The sequence below is a fragment of the Leptonychotes weddellii genome, chromosome 1 (genome assembly GCF_054177405.1).
Source record: "Leptonychotes weddellii isolate Sample4059 chromosome 1, ASM5417740v2, whole genome shotgun sequence".
NCBI lineage: Eukaryota > Metazoa > Chordata > Mammalia > Carnivora > Phocidae > Leptonychotes > Leptonychotes weddellii.
In genome coordinates this window covers 44353180-44369369 of record NC_138369.1, presented here as the reverse complement: position 1 = coordinate 44369369, position 16190 = coordinate 44353180, and the positions used below count along the sequence as shown (strand labels likewise).

At 52.8% G+C, this 16190-nt stretch overlaps 1 protein-coding gene across 6 annotated transcripts in view; it reads left to right on the top strand.

Moving 5' to 3' along the window:
* ATP2B2 (ATPase plasma membrane Ca2+ transporting 2) overlaps window positions 1-16190 on the top strand; it is a 72899-nt gene that overhangs the window by 35498 nt on the left and 21211 nt on the right. For all 6 annotated transcript variants that reach the window (XM_081822270.1, XM_081822248.1, XM_081822243.1 and 3 more), the window contains 4 exons: window positions 3037-3278; window positions 4415-4649; window positions 12815-12994; window positions 13180-13267. In XM_081822270.1, the coding sequence (XP_081678396.1) occupies window positions 3037-3278; window positions 4415-4649; window positions 12815-12994; window positions 13180-13267 (745 nt within the window). The remainder of the gene's footprint in view (window positions 1-3036; window positions 3279-4414; window positions 4650-12814; window positions 12995-13179; window positions 13268-16190) is intronic.

The window sequence follows — 16190 nt, the reverse complement described above, 5'->3', positions numbered from 1 at the left end:
CAGAAAAAATTAAAAGTAAGAGGGATGCCTAGGTGACTCAGTCGGTTGAGCGTCCGACTCTTGATTTCGGCTCAGGTCATGATCTTGGGGTCGTGGGATGGAGCCCCACAACCGACTCAGTGTTCAGCAGGGAGTCTGCGTAGGAGTCTCCCTTTCCCACTCCCTCTGCCCCTCCCCCCACATGCACGCTCTCTCTCTCTCAAATAAATCTTTTTAAAAAATTAAAAGTAAATAAATAAAATATATAATTTTTAAAATCACAACATTACACCATACTACAGAGACAAAGGGAAAGTGCTTCGAATTTATTTTCGCAAACATCAGAAATGGGAAGCTGTACCAAAGTTTCCTTTGCTTCCAAATCCAGTCCCACCAAAGAGCTCAGGAGTGGGGAGCCTTCTAAGGCCCCTGGTGCCAGAGACATAGTTCTGCCTGGCGTGGGAGCAGGGAGGGTGTCCTGAGCCTTGTTCCTGCCCAGGGCCCTCAGCTGCCACTGAGGCGCCACACCTCTTGAAAGGGTCGTTTTTTCTCTCAGCTAGAAGTCATCTGTTCTAGTCTCTCCATTTTATAGACAGAGAAACTGAGGACATGGGCTTAAGGCTCTGTCCTTCCTATGAATTATCAATGCCAGTGACTCCACAGCGCTGGGATCGGCTCCCTAGGCCTGAGCCCTAACTGTGGAAGGGGGAGTGAGCCAGGGCCATGTCCAGTCGCTGTCCTGTCCCCCACACAGTTGGTCCGTGCCAGCATCTTCCAGACCCCACTTCCTGCCTGTCCAGGAAGTCCTTTTGAGCAGCATGATGGGGGCTGAGGGTGAGGATGCAGAGTTCCTGGACTAGGATGGTCTGAGACCCACAAAAAGCCACTAATGCCGGGGGGTGGGGATGGAACAGGCAGGTTTGTAGGTAGATATTCCTCTTCTAAATCTCTCTAGGGTTTGGGTTTATCTGTGGTGGCTTTTAGCATCCCCAATGCCACCTCCACCCAAGACGCTTCATAAAAGTAATTTTATGCAAGGAGTATATGCATGTATGTGGGGGTACAGGTGGGACGTGAGTTATAGGAACCTCCCACAGCCTCCGGCTAATCCCACAATTCGCCCATATGGAGGCCTCTTGTTCTTACCTATTAACCTGTGCCTCTCCCACCACTCTGGTCTGCATGGAACCATCCAGCCAACACTTAGTAAGTGCCTACTGTGTGCTGGGCTCTGTGCTGGTCCTGAGAACATAGCAAGGAAGAGAATACAATAACTCCTTTACTCAGGGGGAAACAGACCCATGAAGCAGTTTTCAAAAACACGGAGATATTTGAGCTGGCCCTTAAAAAAGCAAGGAGGAGTTTGCCTGGCAGGAAAGGGAAGAAGAACAGCAGGGCAAAGGCACAGAGGCATGAAACTGGTCATGTTCAGGCAGCCACACGACGAAGTGAGAGTTGCTGGGGGAGAGGTGGTCGATGATTTCGCCAAGCCCCCAGGGTGGGGGTTTGTGTTCATGCAGCCCCGCACCTGGCAGAGGGCCAGCACTTAGCCAGTGCTGAAGAATGTATGCTAAATCAGTGAGTGGAGAGAAGGAAAAGAGGAAAGTAAATGGCGGCTTAGTCATAGAATGGAATCGATAGAGCAGGGGGGAAAAGAACAAACTAGCTAGAATAAACACAAGTGATTCTCAAAATGTAGTTACATGAATAAACAAGTTTTCGAAGAATGTGTACAGTCCCCTTACATGAAGTTTTCAACATGCATAGCAGCACTGCACATACACGCATACAGACAAGGTTAAGCTACGTGTAATTGAGCATGTTGACTTACAATAGCAGTTTCATTTGGCTGAACCTAAATTGAGCTCACAAGGGACAGTGCATCCATAGCATGGAATACTACTTGGCACGGAAAAGGGACAGGCTCTTGACACACACAACTTGCCTGGACCTCGAGGAGATGATGCTGAGTGAGAAGAACGCAATCTTCAAAGGTTTCACATACCGTATGATTCCATGTATATAACAAGCTTGAAATGACAAAATTATGAAGATAGAGAACACATTAATGGGGGCCAGGGCCAGGGAGGGAGTGGGAAGGGAGGTGACTGCTGCTTTGAAAAGGGTGGCACAGGGATTGGATCCTTGTCATGAACTGTTGCTGCGTATCTTCACGGTGGTGGTCACAGGAATCCACACACGAAGCATTGCATAGAACTAAGCACATACACACGAGTGCATATAAAACCGGTGAAATCTGAGCAAGGTGGGTTCGATTGCCTCAGTGTCCGTGTCTTGCCTGTGAGGTACTATAGTCACACGGGTGAGCACTAGGGGAACCTGGATGAAGGGTGTGTGCCATCTCTCTGTACTATTTCTTATTGCATGTCAGTCTAGAACTAGCTCAAAATAAAAATTTAAAACACTCACAGGGTAGGGGCTCCTGGATAACTCAGTTGGTTAAGTGTCTGACTCTTGGTTTTAGCTCAGGTCATGATCTCAGGGTCTTGGGATCGAGCCCCACGATGGGCTCCTCACTGGGCGTGGAGCCTGCTTAAGATTCTTTCTCTCCCTCTCTCTCTGCCCCTCACCCCTGTTCTCTCACTCTCGCTGTCTCTAAAGTAAAAAAATAATAAATAAATCGTTAAAAATTTAAAAAACACACACATAGGGTAATAATTCATGCCACTTTTAAGACAGAGGTTCTTTCTGGGACAAGGGTGGATTCTGCAGACAGGGAGGGACACACAGGGGGACTCACCTTTATCTGTCATGTTTTCCTTCTCAAGGAAGAAAAATCTGAAGCAAATAGGGCATAATGCTCAGGCTCTACAAAGCTGAATGGAGAGTACATGAGTGTTTCTTTTCTTATTCTCTATCCAGCTTGTAGGTTTGAAAGAGTTCATAGTTTTTAAAAAGCTGATCTTGCTTAACTCCTTTCATCCAGAGCCAGGAGAGGAGAGGGCTGAGGGTGCAGGTGGTGGGCAAAGGGGACAGCCCAGCCCCGGGGCCTCGGAGGCTACCCCCTGTGAGCCACCCCGGCCTCTCTCCCCACAGCCCCCAGAGAAGGAGGGTGCCCTGCCTCGGCAAGTGGGCAACAAGACGGAGTGCGGCCTGCTGGGCTTCGTGCTGGACCTGAAGCAGGACTACGAGCCCGTGCGCAGCCAGATGCCGGAGGAGAAACTGTACAAGGTGTACACCTTCAACTCTGTGCGCAAGTCCATGAGCACAGTCATCAAGCTGCCCGATGAGAGCTTCCGCATGTACAGCAAGGGCGCTTCCGAGATCGTGCTCAAGAAGTAAGCTGCATGTGGGAGGTGGGAGGGGAGGAGGGGGGCGGGGAGCGGGGGACCACCAAGTCGTGCAGCACGGACTGTCCTGCAGCCTGGGCTGGAGGGTCATCTGGCACCCAGAGGTGCAGGGGAGGCCCTGCCCAACGTCCCACAGCAGGACCACCTCCAGGTGCTTTCTCCACTATTTCCTCTTAAAACTTTCTACAGAGAGCCCTCCCTTCCTCCTCCCTACATCACTGAATCACCAGAAGTTCCACCCAGTGTCACTGTTAAATCTCCCTTATTTCACTTCCCTTAGCACAGAGATGGTTGACCATAGTGATGTTCGTTATTAGCCAGTCTACTCTGGCTCCAGGTGCCAGAGATAAGCCTGGAGATCTAAGCAAGTCACTCCCGGTCTCTGGACCTCAGTTTCCCCACTCATACCTTGATGGGATTGGTCTAGGCCAGTGGTTCTCAACTCTGGCTACACATTGGAATCACCCAGGGAGCTTTTAAAAAACCACTGATACAGGGCACCTGGGTGGCTCAGACACTTAAGCATCCGACTCTTGATTTCAGCTCAGGTCATGATCTAAGGGTGGTAAGATCGAGCCCTGTGTTGGACTCTGCACTGGGCGTGGAGCCTGTTGAAGAGAGAGGCTCTCTCTCTGTCTGCCCCTCCCCCCCTCTAAAAAAATAATAGAAATAAATTGGAACCTTTGGGGTAGGGCTCACACATGGGTATTTATTTATTTGGTGTTCCCACCAAGCCATTCTAATGTGCAAGCAAGGTCCAGAACCACTAGTCTAGGTTTCATGCCCTTTGAAAACCATTTTAGCTGTGGAACTATTTTTTCAGATGAAATCTTGTGAATATAAGACAGATCAAACTAGATGTGCTCTTGCTGAATGGACTGGGGCAGATATTTCAAGAAGGCTGCCTGATTTCTTTTTGGCTGGTCCTGATTTCATCCCTGCCTGGGGCCCAGGGGCCTGGACCAGCCCTGAAGCATTATGGGAGATGAACTGGACAGACACTGGATGACCAACCACAGCCAGATGGGCATCACTGGGGAGGGGGAGGTGAGCGCGAGCTGGTCAGAGGGAGGATCCTTGGGCCTTGGCTGGACCTTACCCATCTCCCTCCCATCCGCCCCCAGGTGCTGCAAAATCCTCAATGGGGCAGGGGAGCCCCGGGTCTTCCGGCCCCGTGACCGGGACGAGATGGTGAAGAAGGTGATCGAGCCCATGGCCTGCGATGGGCTCCGAACCATCTGTGTGGCCTACCGTGACTTCCCCAGCAGCCCCGAGCCCGACTGGGACAATGAGAATGACATCCTCAATGACCTAACCTGCATCTGTGTGGTGGGCATTGAGGACCCCGTGCGGCCCGAGGTAAGCCCCCTACCAGCAGGCTTGGAGAGGCTGGGAGTCCGGCCTGCTGGCAAGCTAGCTTAAGTTGCCTCACCTCTCTGAGCCTCTCTGAGCCTCAGTTTCCCTGTAGCATCTACAAGGTTTTCTCTTTACCTACTCCTAAATGCTCAAACTCATAAGACCAGCACAGGCCACGCTTGGCATCAGTCTGCTCAGGACATCAGGCAGCCTGACAGCAGGCATTGCTTTGCCACGGGAGCAGCCCTAGAGCCATCCGCCCAACCATCCAGAAACCTCCCCGTGTTCCCAAGGGACAAGCATGGGGGCTGCCCTGCCTTAGAAGCCTCTTGCCCCATAGGAGCCAGGATCTCCTATAACACATCCATAGGCCTGGGTTCCAGGGTCCCCGTAAAGGAGAGACCCAGAAACTAAGGTCACCGGTATTCAAGAAAACCCCCAGTGTGATGTCACATCAGCAGGTAGAGATCTGTCCATTCAGATCCAGTTTCCCAACCTAGCAGGCTTGCACAGTGATGCAGCCTATAGTCTCGCTTTGTTAGGTCTCCAGGGGCACAGAGCTAGAAAGTTAGCCAAAGGTCAGACTCTCAGGCAGAAGAGAAGAGGGATGACAGCACCCCTCTCCGGAAGGACCAAGGAAAGTGATGTAGTAAATGCACCTAATGGAGTGCTCAGCTCACACAGGTCTTCAGTCTCCTCTAGCTGCGTCTGCACCCGGCAGGAAGACAGAATTCAGTGCTGGGGATTGGCAGGGTTGGGGGAGGATGGACATGGGTGCTCAGTCAGATTGCCCAGGCTAGAGAGGCTGTAAGAAGAGAGGGCTGCCTCGAATCTCCAAAACATTGCTGTGGGCAGGCAGAGTGAGTCCTCACCCTGGGGAACCCCAGAGGGCAGAGCCCAGGAGAGGCCGGCCTCCACGTCATCGGAGGACTAACCCAGCTGCTGGGCCCAGGCCTGATTCCCAGGCCAGCAGGGACTGGGCCCACGTTGGCCCCAGCCGTGGAATTCGGTGATGGGGCCTCTCAGGGCCACCTTCCTCCACCAGAAGCAACCTCATTGCTCCCCACCTGCCCTGACACCATTCCCTAGGGGCCGCTTGCTGTTCCCTGCTCCTTATGGAGCCTCCATTTCCCCTTTTTTCCAGTGAAAAGGGGTAGACAAGGTGTTTTCCAAATTCCCAGCCCTGATATTCTAAGAGTCTGTGTTCCAAAGACCAAGTGAGACTAGAATGTCACAGACATGGACTTTCACATTTCGGCAGCAAGGAGAAGCATCGTCAGGAGTGTGAGCTCAGGCATCAGACAGACCTGGGATCCTGAGTCCCAGCATTACTAGCTGTGTGACCTTGGGCCAGTTACATAACCTTCTGAGCCTCTGTTTCCTCATCCGTAGACTGGGGATAATAATAGTATTCTCCACTCACACACACCCCAGGATACTATGAGGTATCATGTGCATGACAGATCATGCACATACAAGGAACAGGCAGTGTCAGGCAGGAAGTAGATGGCCTGTAAATATGGCTCCCCTTCCTCTGTGCCCCTCCCCAGTAGATTCATAACTCTGGATCCAGTGACAGGTAACAACCCCTAACACAGAGCCTGGCCTATGAAAGGTGCTCATTTAAGTGTGGAATGAATGAATGAGAATGAATGGGACTTGAACACCAATCTTCCAGGACTATGCCTGGTACTCATCTCTCACGCCCCCTAGAGGCCCCCACAGGCCTCCTCACTCCCACCCAGAGCCTAGAGCAGCCAAGGCAATTTGTCCCCAGGTAATTTGGCCCTGGAGCCATATGTGTTTTCCTGCAGACTGTGTCTCTCCCTGAACAGACAGGCCATTTATCAGCCTCCCCATGGGATGCCCTCTCATTACCAGCCGCTAATGGGTTCAGGCTTCCCATGACAGTTTATCTCCTTACAGTCTCCACATAGCAGATGAGGCCAGCCTGCGGCTCATTCCCAGAGCTCCTAGCCTATCACCCTGCCTCAGAAGCATCCCCGAGGTGGGGTGGGAAGCAGCATCAGACACATACTTTTTTTGGTCATGACCTGTGCTAATAACAAATGTATTTTATATCATGACCCAATAAGCACATACACTTAACCAAAATAAGGATGTCACAAAGTAATGTGATGCACTTGTAAGTATTTTCTATTTTCTTCTATCTCTTTCTTTTTTTTTAATGCTAGTCACCACCCGCTAAACTGATTTGACAATCCACTAAAGGGGCACGACTGCAGGATTGAGCACTGTTGACCTAGACCAAGCGCTTCCCCACGGCCCCAGTGTGCAGGCGAAAACACTGAGGCCAAGCAGGGACAGTGATGTTCCCCAAGTCTCGCTGTAAGTGGCTGAGCAAATCCAGATTAGAACAGGTTTTCCGCTTCCTGCCCCAGGCCCTGCTCCTGGGTGCCACAGAAATGAAAGGGCAAGTGGTTCTAAGTCAGGAGTGTGAGGAGAGGGAGGACAGGGCCTGAGAAGGGTTTAGCTGGGTCCCTGGCATGTTCTGCTAACAGCATGATTATCCAGAGAAGCTGGCTTCAGGCACAGACTTCAGGCAAAGACTCCCAGCAGGGCTGGGAGCACTTTCATCCTGCAGGGCCCTACATTGGAGAAAGGGGGCCTGGATCCAAGCCCCAACTCTGTCACTCACAAGCCACTTCCCCTCTCTGTGCCTTGGTCTTCTGATCTGTAAAATGGAAAGTTGGCCCAGATGCCCCTCAGGTGCCTGCCAAGCTCCAACATTCTGAGCTGGCTGATGGGAAGGCTTTCCCTGACAACTTTCTTTGCTTCCGTCAAGTGAGCGCATCCTTGATGGTGACCTCCTCTCTCCCCTGGGCTCTCCCCCAGGATGTAGATTTCGATGTTGTAAGCTGTGTTGGGGAGCAGGGACTTACTAGGGTGACAAAGCAGGGTCAAGGGACACGGGTTCTAATCCCACTCCTAACACTCCCTCACAGAAAGCCTTCAGGTGCATCTCTTCCCTGGGTCTCCATTTCCCCAACCAAACAATGAAGAGTTGGACATTCCCAAGTGAGGGACACTAGCAGGGTTGCTGGTGACACTGCTTGGAGGTATAAAAGCTCTGACCTGTTGATTCAGGATTTCCAAGTAGGGTGGGGATGGCTTTTGATTTATTTGGGTTTTAGGCTGGGGGATTTATACACACGGAGCCAAATTCCAGTGGTTCAATACCACAGACAAGATGAAGTAACCTCCCATGCCACCCCCAGGCCCCTGGTTCCCGCCTCACAGGCAGCCACCGTCACCAGCTTCTTGGGTGACCTTAGGGGAGTGTCTATGCCTACAGTTTGGGGCAGGCTCTCCCAGGCAACCCTGAGGCTGGCCAGAGCAGAAGCCTCAGCCTGGGCCACCTCTAGGGTCCTACAAACATTTTCAGATTCCTTCTGCAACTGCCATTGGAACACAAACTACCTCCCTCAGTTTTCTCATCTGTCAAGGGGACAAATCACGTTGTCTTCCTCCCATGAGAAGACAGAAGACGGAATGGATCAAAACAGGCTTGCCGATCATCCCCCAGACACATATAAGACGCTGCCTCGGGTACATTTTCCGACACTGACTAAAGCCACTGCGGATAAAGCCATGAGAAGAGCAGCAGTCTGGGATTTGCCAGGTTATCCGGGGGTATTTAGAGCCCTTGCAGTCACAGAGAATGGGTGTCACCAGCAACAACAGATGTTTAAAAGCCTTCATTTAATGAAAACAGGAAGCGCCCATTTTCTGGCTGTTTTTCCTCCGTGAGAAAACTCTTGGATAATTTTAGCAAAAGAAGAAAATTTTTTTTTAATTTTACAGCTATTTTGTCTATGTGGAAAGTATATTTCAACCAGATCGGTGCCTCTGTGGCTTGTCTTAATCATCTCTGGATCCTCAGTGCCCAGAGCAGCTAGATGTTCAGTAGCTGTTTGTCAAATGAATGAACGAGTGACCAATACAAGGAAATGCAGAGTGCAGTTTAAGGAAGCACCCCATTGGGTTGGAGGAGTCCAGAATGGCTTTATGAGTAGAGGGCATTTCACCTGAAAGAGGGAGAGACTCCCAGATTACAGGAGAGAGGGTGTTCTAGGCAGAGGGAACAGCGCAGGCAAACGCAGATGGGTGAGAGTCTAGTGAATACCCCCATTGGATTTATGAGAGAAATGGGTAGGAGGGGAGCCTGGAGCTAAATTGTGAAGGGTTGGCATGTCCCCATCCAAATCCATTCACCAGGCTTTGAGGGGCTTAAGCAGAGAGATGTTTCATGATGACCCGTGTGCCCTGTGCCTGGCCCCTGGATGGGTCCTGAGCAGTCAGCGGTCCCTGCCTTCTGGAGCCCACAGCCTAATGAAATGTCCAGTGAAAGGGGACGAGTAAGCAGACCCATAGCACATGCGAGTGTAAAGCCAGACTGAAGTACAACAAAGACGTCCAGTTACAGGGCCCACTGCCCGGAAAGGTGGCCGAGGAGGCTCTCGGGTGTGTCCAGGTCCATCTGGAATCCCCCCACAGGTAGGTCACAGACCTCTAAGGTACCTGACTCAGGAATCGTGGTGGCGTGCCCACACCATCCCACCACCCCAAACAAATGGCTGCCTCCCCCCATCCCCAGACACCAGCTGTGCCCCACCCCCCACTGTATCTGCTTCCATACCCTCAACATCTCTCCCCATCTCCTGGAGCAGAAAGAACAAGCACAGAAGACCATGGTCAGGTGCATTGCCAGGCACCCTACCCCCCAGCACCAGCATCTATTGTTCCCGTGATTGGTGCCCTTTGCCCCCATCACAGCATCGCCCAGCCTCGCTGAGGGGTGCAGACTATCATCCCCACTTTATAGGTGAGGAAGCCAACACTCAGGTGGATCCCCAGGGCAAAGCCCAACCCAGCCTTTTGGCCCCTGAGCCCTCTCCCCCAAGGGCAGAGAAGCCTCCACCACACAGAGGAAAGTGTGGGGGCCAGAAAAATTAGCTGCCTCCTTTTTCTCCCCAAGCCAGCTTGTTTTGGGGAACCCCAGAGGGTGGGAATTCCAAGCAGTCAGATTTTGGCTCCCTGAGACAGCCTTAAAAGCGTTAAGTCTTTCTAAAACACGGTACCAGACACCTCGTCCCCAGTTCAGAACTTACATGGCCCCCAGGCCTGGTACCAAGCCCCTGATTCCAGCACCTTCTGACCACAGGCCCTTCTCCAGCTTCATGGCCACTGGCTCCTGCCTCACATCTTCCTCAGCCTCAGCCCCTCCAGATCACCTGTCACGCTCTTTCTACTGCACCCTTCCCAAATTCTCTGCCAGTGCATCTCATGGGACACTTTTCTGTGGCCCGGGCCACAGTGAAGTGGTCATCTGCATAGCTCCAGCCTGGGCACAGTGCCAGGTGCCAGAGCCTCAGTTAGTGTTGGCTGAACAGAAGCAGCTCAAACATCCCCTTCTCCAGGAAGCTTTCCCAGATTTCTCCTCTCCATCTACTTCCTTCTGAAGGAATGGCACCTTCCTCTGTGCTCCCAGAGCCCTTTGTACAGAGATCTTTACCAAAGCCCCTGCCTCCTACAAGAGTACAAGTCAGACCCAGACCACCTGCTCTCATCTGAAAGAAGAATGATTATGTGAAAGGGTATGATAGACTTGTTCCACTGTGGAATGGTCAGCCTTGGAGTGGGTGAGCACCCCGTCATCAGAAGCCTGCAAGCAGAGGATGGCTAGCCATCCGTGGGATGCCTAGCTGGAGATCTGGGCAACGAGCAGAAAGCCAGAGAGTCATGACCTGAAGCCCCTTCCAACTCCAAGACCCCAAGCGTCTTTGAATCAAACATAACCTGAATTATTCCTTTGAAGGCAGGAGCCAGATAAGGTGTATGTCCCCTAAAGAGCAGTGGTTCTTTCCTTTCCCCTGGAACAGGAGACAGCAGGGGGCTGCCGTCCCAGTTACAGCCATGGGGAGGGCATCAATAAATTATGTAGGCAGGATGTTGGACGTTCCACATCCCCGCTCCCTCTGGCTCTGTACAAAGAGGTCATGTTCGCCTGGGTGAGCCGCCGCTGTGGCACGAGGCAGAGGCCTTGCTCACGTGGCCCCCAAGCCCTGAGGGGGCACCAGAAGCCTTGTCCCTGGGCCCTGGAAATGCACCCAGAGGAGACCTGTGGTCAGCTTACCCTGCTCCAGCCCTGGGGACGAGGAGATCACTACCTGTCACCACAGAGCTGGTCTCTAATACCATTCTGGGAGCTGGAGGGGCCTCCTGACCTTGGCCTCTTCACGGCATTTGTTCCTTGCTCTGCCACAAGATGACCGTGCTCGGGAGTCTTGATTTTCTCTACAAGCAGCAAGGGGGAGCCCCCGAAGGAGAGTGACACCCAGGCGGAACTTTAGGCAGGTCGCTGGTGGTCAGGTAGGAGAACGATGGAAGAGGGGCAAGGCCGGAGGCAGGGAGACTGGGGAGGGGCTGGGCAGTGACCCCAGCTTGGAACGTGGTGCTCTGTGCTGAAGGAACAGCAGGTGCTGTGGATGGAGGAGGACAGAGGCTAAAGATTTTCAAGATCAATCCTTGTTTTTAAAATTCCTAAGGGCAGGAAGGGGACCAGTGGGCAGGAGCTGTCCACAGTCAGGTTTTGAACCAATGTTCTAATTCTTATATGAGTTTGCTGGGGCCTCCATAACAAAGTAGCACAGATTGGGGGCCTCCAACAACGAACTGGACTGCCTCACAGTTCTAGAGGCAGGAAGTCCAAGATCACGGTGTTGGCAGGGTTGGTTTCTTCTGAGGGCTGTGAGGGAGAATCTGCTTCAGATCTTCTCCCCACCCCCAGCGCCCACACCCCCCCAAGGTCAAGGGGGTTTGCTGGGAATCTTCAGCGTTCCTTGACTTGTGGCAGCAACACCCAATCTCTGCCTTCATCTTCACATGACATTCTCCCTGAGTGCGTGTCTGGGTCCAAATTTCCCCTCTTCGTAAAAACCCCAGTCACATTGGCCGAGGGCCAACCTACCGACCTCAACTTGATTACCTCTATAAACACCCTATCTCCCAGTAAGGTCACATTCACAGGCACTGGGGGTTAAGACTTAAATGTATTTGGGGTGGGTGGCCACAGTTCAGCCCATAACAGTCTGCAGACCCTCTCAGCAGTGGCTTGGCAGAGTGGGAATGGGGGTAAGCTCCCCAGGCACTATGATATGCAAGAGGAGTGGGAGTCAGACTCCACCTTTCCAAGCCTGAGATTCTAAAGTGCTTTGGTCTTCTGGTATAACTAGATTTTCTGCCCTTCATATGTCCTCTTCAACTCAAAGACGTTTTGCAGCAAATAGCAAATCATACCTTATTATTTTATCATTGGTCACTGCCCATGGGTCAGAATCCCTTGTTCAGTTGATCTGGGTTGTGTGTAAAGGCCTACAGCGGCTCCAGGCTGGTTTCTGCATCCTAATTGCTGGGCAAATAAATCCACAGCTCTGCATTGGAGCAGGGAGGGGGGCTGGTGCTTACCCCCTTCTGACTGGCTGGGTCTACTCTGGCCTGATTGGCCCAGACATCAGTCTGTCATTACAGTCAGGGGGGGCAGGAGGCAGTCCTTACTCTCTCATGGCAATGTCCTATTTTGCATGAAGTATAGTCATTTGTATTTATTCTAAGGCAGTGTCACATTCTGTAAATGAAATGCTCCCAAATGTAGTGTCCCGCCAACCCCCACAAAAAAAAAAACAAAAAAACTGAAAATACGTGAGCATTATTTCTCATTGAGTTTGTAGGAATTGTGCATGTGGATAAAGCAGGGACACATTCCTCTGCAATTGTAGAGTGTTCTACCCCTGCCTGGTGTGTTACTGAGGTCTTTCTCAAAGTCCTTGCCCAGATCAGCATAACCAGTGGTTTCATGTTAGAAGGGACCATCACAGTGTTAGGTGGTAGCTGCCTGGGACTCTACCGAGAATTCTGAGACCACATCAGGGTTTAATCATCGGATTCTGTGATCGATTAATAATGCCTGCCATGGGCACAGGAAGGAAGGAGATGGTCTACATGCCGTATGTGCTGTCAGTATCTCATGGCCATGCAGGCCCCTTCCACTGGAGCTGCCTGTGAACAGGGCTCACTCTAGAATCCATAAGGGCGGTGAGGGCCTGCCCTAGGAGCACTCATCCCCATTGCCCCTGCCCTCCCGCCAGGTTCCAGAAGCCATCCGCAAGTGCCAGCGGGCAGGCATCACCGTCCGCATGGTCACTGGTGACAACATCAACACGGCCCGGGCCATCGCCATCAAGTGTGGCATCATCCATCCTGGGGAGGACTTTCTGTGCCTGGAGGGCAAGGAGTTCAACCGGAGGATCCGCAATGAGAAGGGGGAGGTACGTGCCCAGCACAAGGAATCCTCAGCGGGATGAGCTGGGGGGGGGGCCCTGGGAGGCATGGGGGCCACATGACTGTACAGAGACCAGCCAGTGTGCCACTCGGAGCCCGGTGACTTTGGGTGAGTCCCCTCCCTTCTCCAGGCCTCAGTTTCTCTCTGACCCCCTCCCCCATCCCTCTCCAGATTGAACAGGAGCGAATTGACAAGATCTGGCCAAAGCTCCGGGTGCTGGCTCGCTCCTCCCCCACGGATAAGCATACCCTCGTCAAAGGTAAGACTGGGGGGGCAGTTCTGAGGCCAGAATCTCCTCCTCTCCTGGTGCCTGCAGCTTCTTTCCAGGAAAAGGGCTTTTGCACAGGGCTCCCCACACCTGGCAACATCCTTGCCTCACCCCATTGCAGCCTTGGGAGTCCCTCTAAGGACCACAGGGAGATGGGGAGGTTGTGAGTCTTCTCTGTGGGTTCCACTTCTTCTAGGAAGCAATGGGACTGGGCCTGTCTAGGTCCAAAACTCTTAGCTTGAGGGTAAAATAGGGCCCACAGACATGTTGTATTTGGCTGGTATAGTGCTCTTTTTTATGTTGAATTTGGGTGGGTTTATACAGACTCTCCCCTCACATTTGAATCCGTCTTCACCACTCCTTATTGTCTGTCATCCAGCCCACTTCACTCATTTATGTTCTCAGTCTGGCCCCGGAGCTTGTGAGCTTGAGATCCTTGGTCTGCCTGGTCTCTGAGGACCCCAACCAACATCTGTAATGGGGACCCCAAAGGTGGGCCATCCTGGGAATAGCAGCCTGAGAGATGAGGCCAAAAGCTAGCATCCTTCTCCTTCCCTGTCTTCCTCCAGAGAGAGGGCATACCACCTGTTGAGCCCAGGTCGGTGGCCAGGTGCTGGGCCCTTTTAGAGTCATACAGCCCTGGCTTCAAGTCCTGGCTCGGCCACTAACCTGTTCTATACCCTTGGACAAGTCCCTCCTCTTCTGGGACTCAATTCTTCCATCTTTAAAATGGCCATAGAAGGGCAGGTTTCTGGCTGAGGTCATCCCTAGGGCATCTTGGATTCCTCTCCCAAAATGTTGCCCAAGGACATTAATAGAGGCAGATCTGGCTTGGGGACAGAAACACAGCACCCCAGAATCACAGATACCAGAGCAGGAGGCCCCCCAACCTATCCCCATTTCTTTTTCAATCACTCACTCATTTGTTTACTCCTTCTCTTGATATGTGTTTTTGAAGGATCTACTAAGTGCCAGACCCAGCACTTGGCAGACATAGTCCTTCCCTCTTGAAATTCATGGTCCAGATTCCATCCAGCAGACATTAAATAGGTTTCCTTGCACACACCTAGAGCCTGTGTCGGTGGAAGAGAAGGGTGGGGCCCTCTGTTGGCCTCTCACTCAGGCTGGGGATGGATGTCACATCATAGGCCATTAAAGGTGGGTTGAGGGTCCCGGAGAAAGGGCCTGTGTTTCAGGCGGGGCAGAGAACTGCACTATGAAAGACCAGAGGCAAAGATTTCCAGATACCTTCAAGAAGTGGAAAGAAGCTCACTTGGCCAGGCAGGAGGAAAATTTGGCCCCCTCCCTGCTCTGGAGGAGCATGTAGGCAGGCGGAGGGACCTGGCAGTAACAAAGGCGACAAATGCCTAGTAGACAGAGGCTGGTGGCTGAATCTCGGCTGGGGACTTGGACCGCCGCCAGCTGGGGGGAGCAGCCCGGGACAACTCCCAGAGCACATGGCCTTGGAGCTGGACCTGAAGAGGGCGGAACTTGAACACATGCAAAGGGCTGGGGGGTGGTTGCAGCTACAAAGGCTTCTCAAGTCTCGGGTCCCATTCCCTCCCTCATCCCACGGGCTGCTGCTTGCCAGGACAGGACAGGGAGAGACACATATAGGAGCTACGGTGATCTGATGAGGGTAGGTGAGCGTCCTCGGGGAGTCACTTTCCCCAGGGGGCGTGGCATCTGAGCTGAGACTACAGGTGCGGGACAGGCACAGCTGGCGGGGGACAGCCCAGGCAGACAGGGGCGAGGGAGCCGGCTTTGCAGACGGAGAGCCATTCCTATGACTGGAGCACAGATTGGGGGCGGCCAGGGATGAGAGATGAGACAATCAGAGAATGAGTGAGGCCTGACCACCAGGGACTTCAAAATTTCTGAATGGAGCTAAGAACATGGATGTCACCCTGAGGCCAGCGTGGGGAGTGAGAGAATGATTCTCAGCTTGGGGGAGGGGACAGGTCAGTTCCGGGGGTTCGAGAGAAATCCCGGCGTTGCTGTGCAGAGTGAACAGGTAGCCTGGGGTTGGTGGGGAGCAGGGGGGATGCTAGTGGCAGAGGGGATGGGGACAGAGAAAAGTGAAATGGTTCCCGTGGGATCTTGGAGCAGAATCCGCAGGCCTTGGTAATGGATGTAAGGTGCAGGATGAGAGAAGGACACGCCAAGAGTGACATTCAAATTTCTGTCCTGTCCATGGACATATCAAACTCCACATGTGTCCAATGATGACATCTTTCACCCGCCCTTTCCACCAGCCCCAGCTCAGTGACAGGGCTACATGCCATCTCTTTATTCTATTTGTTGAATCTTTTCTTTTTATTTATTTTTTATTCTTTTTTTTAAGATTTCATTTATTTGAGAGAGAGAATAAGAGAGAGAGAGTGGGCTGGGGGGTGGAGAGGAGCAGAGGGAGAGCGAGAAGCAGACTCCCTGCGGAGCAGGGAGCCCGACATGGGGCTCGATCCCAGGACCCCAGGATCATGACCTGAGCCGAAGGCAGACACTAAACGGACCCAGCCACCCAGGCGCCCCTGAATATTTTATTGAGGGTGAATGTCTGGAGAGAGGTCAAGGCCAGTTGATAGGTCAGGGGTCGTTGGCAAATGGCACAGCCCAGGCCTCCTCAGGAGTGACTGGACCCCCAGGTAGAAGGTGCTGAGGGAGCAGATGGTGGGAGAACAGAGGAGCTCCTGGAAGCCAGGCAGAGGGGCAGGTGTTTCCAGCTGGGGTGGCCACCAGTGTGGCCAAGGGCTGCAGAGAGGGAAGAGTGTGCTGGAGAGGCCGTCGGGGCCCAGACCACAGAGGGCCACAAGCCAGCACGGGGCTCAGGTGCCCAACATGCCCTGCAGGTGGGCAAGCCTGGAGCTGGGGAGAGTCACAGCAAGAGGAGGGGGAGGGGGGGCAGGGCAGGGGC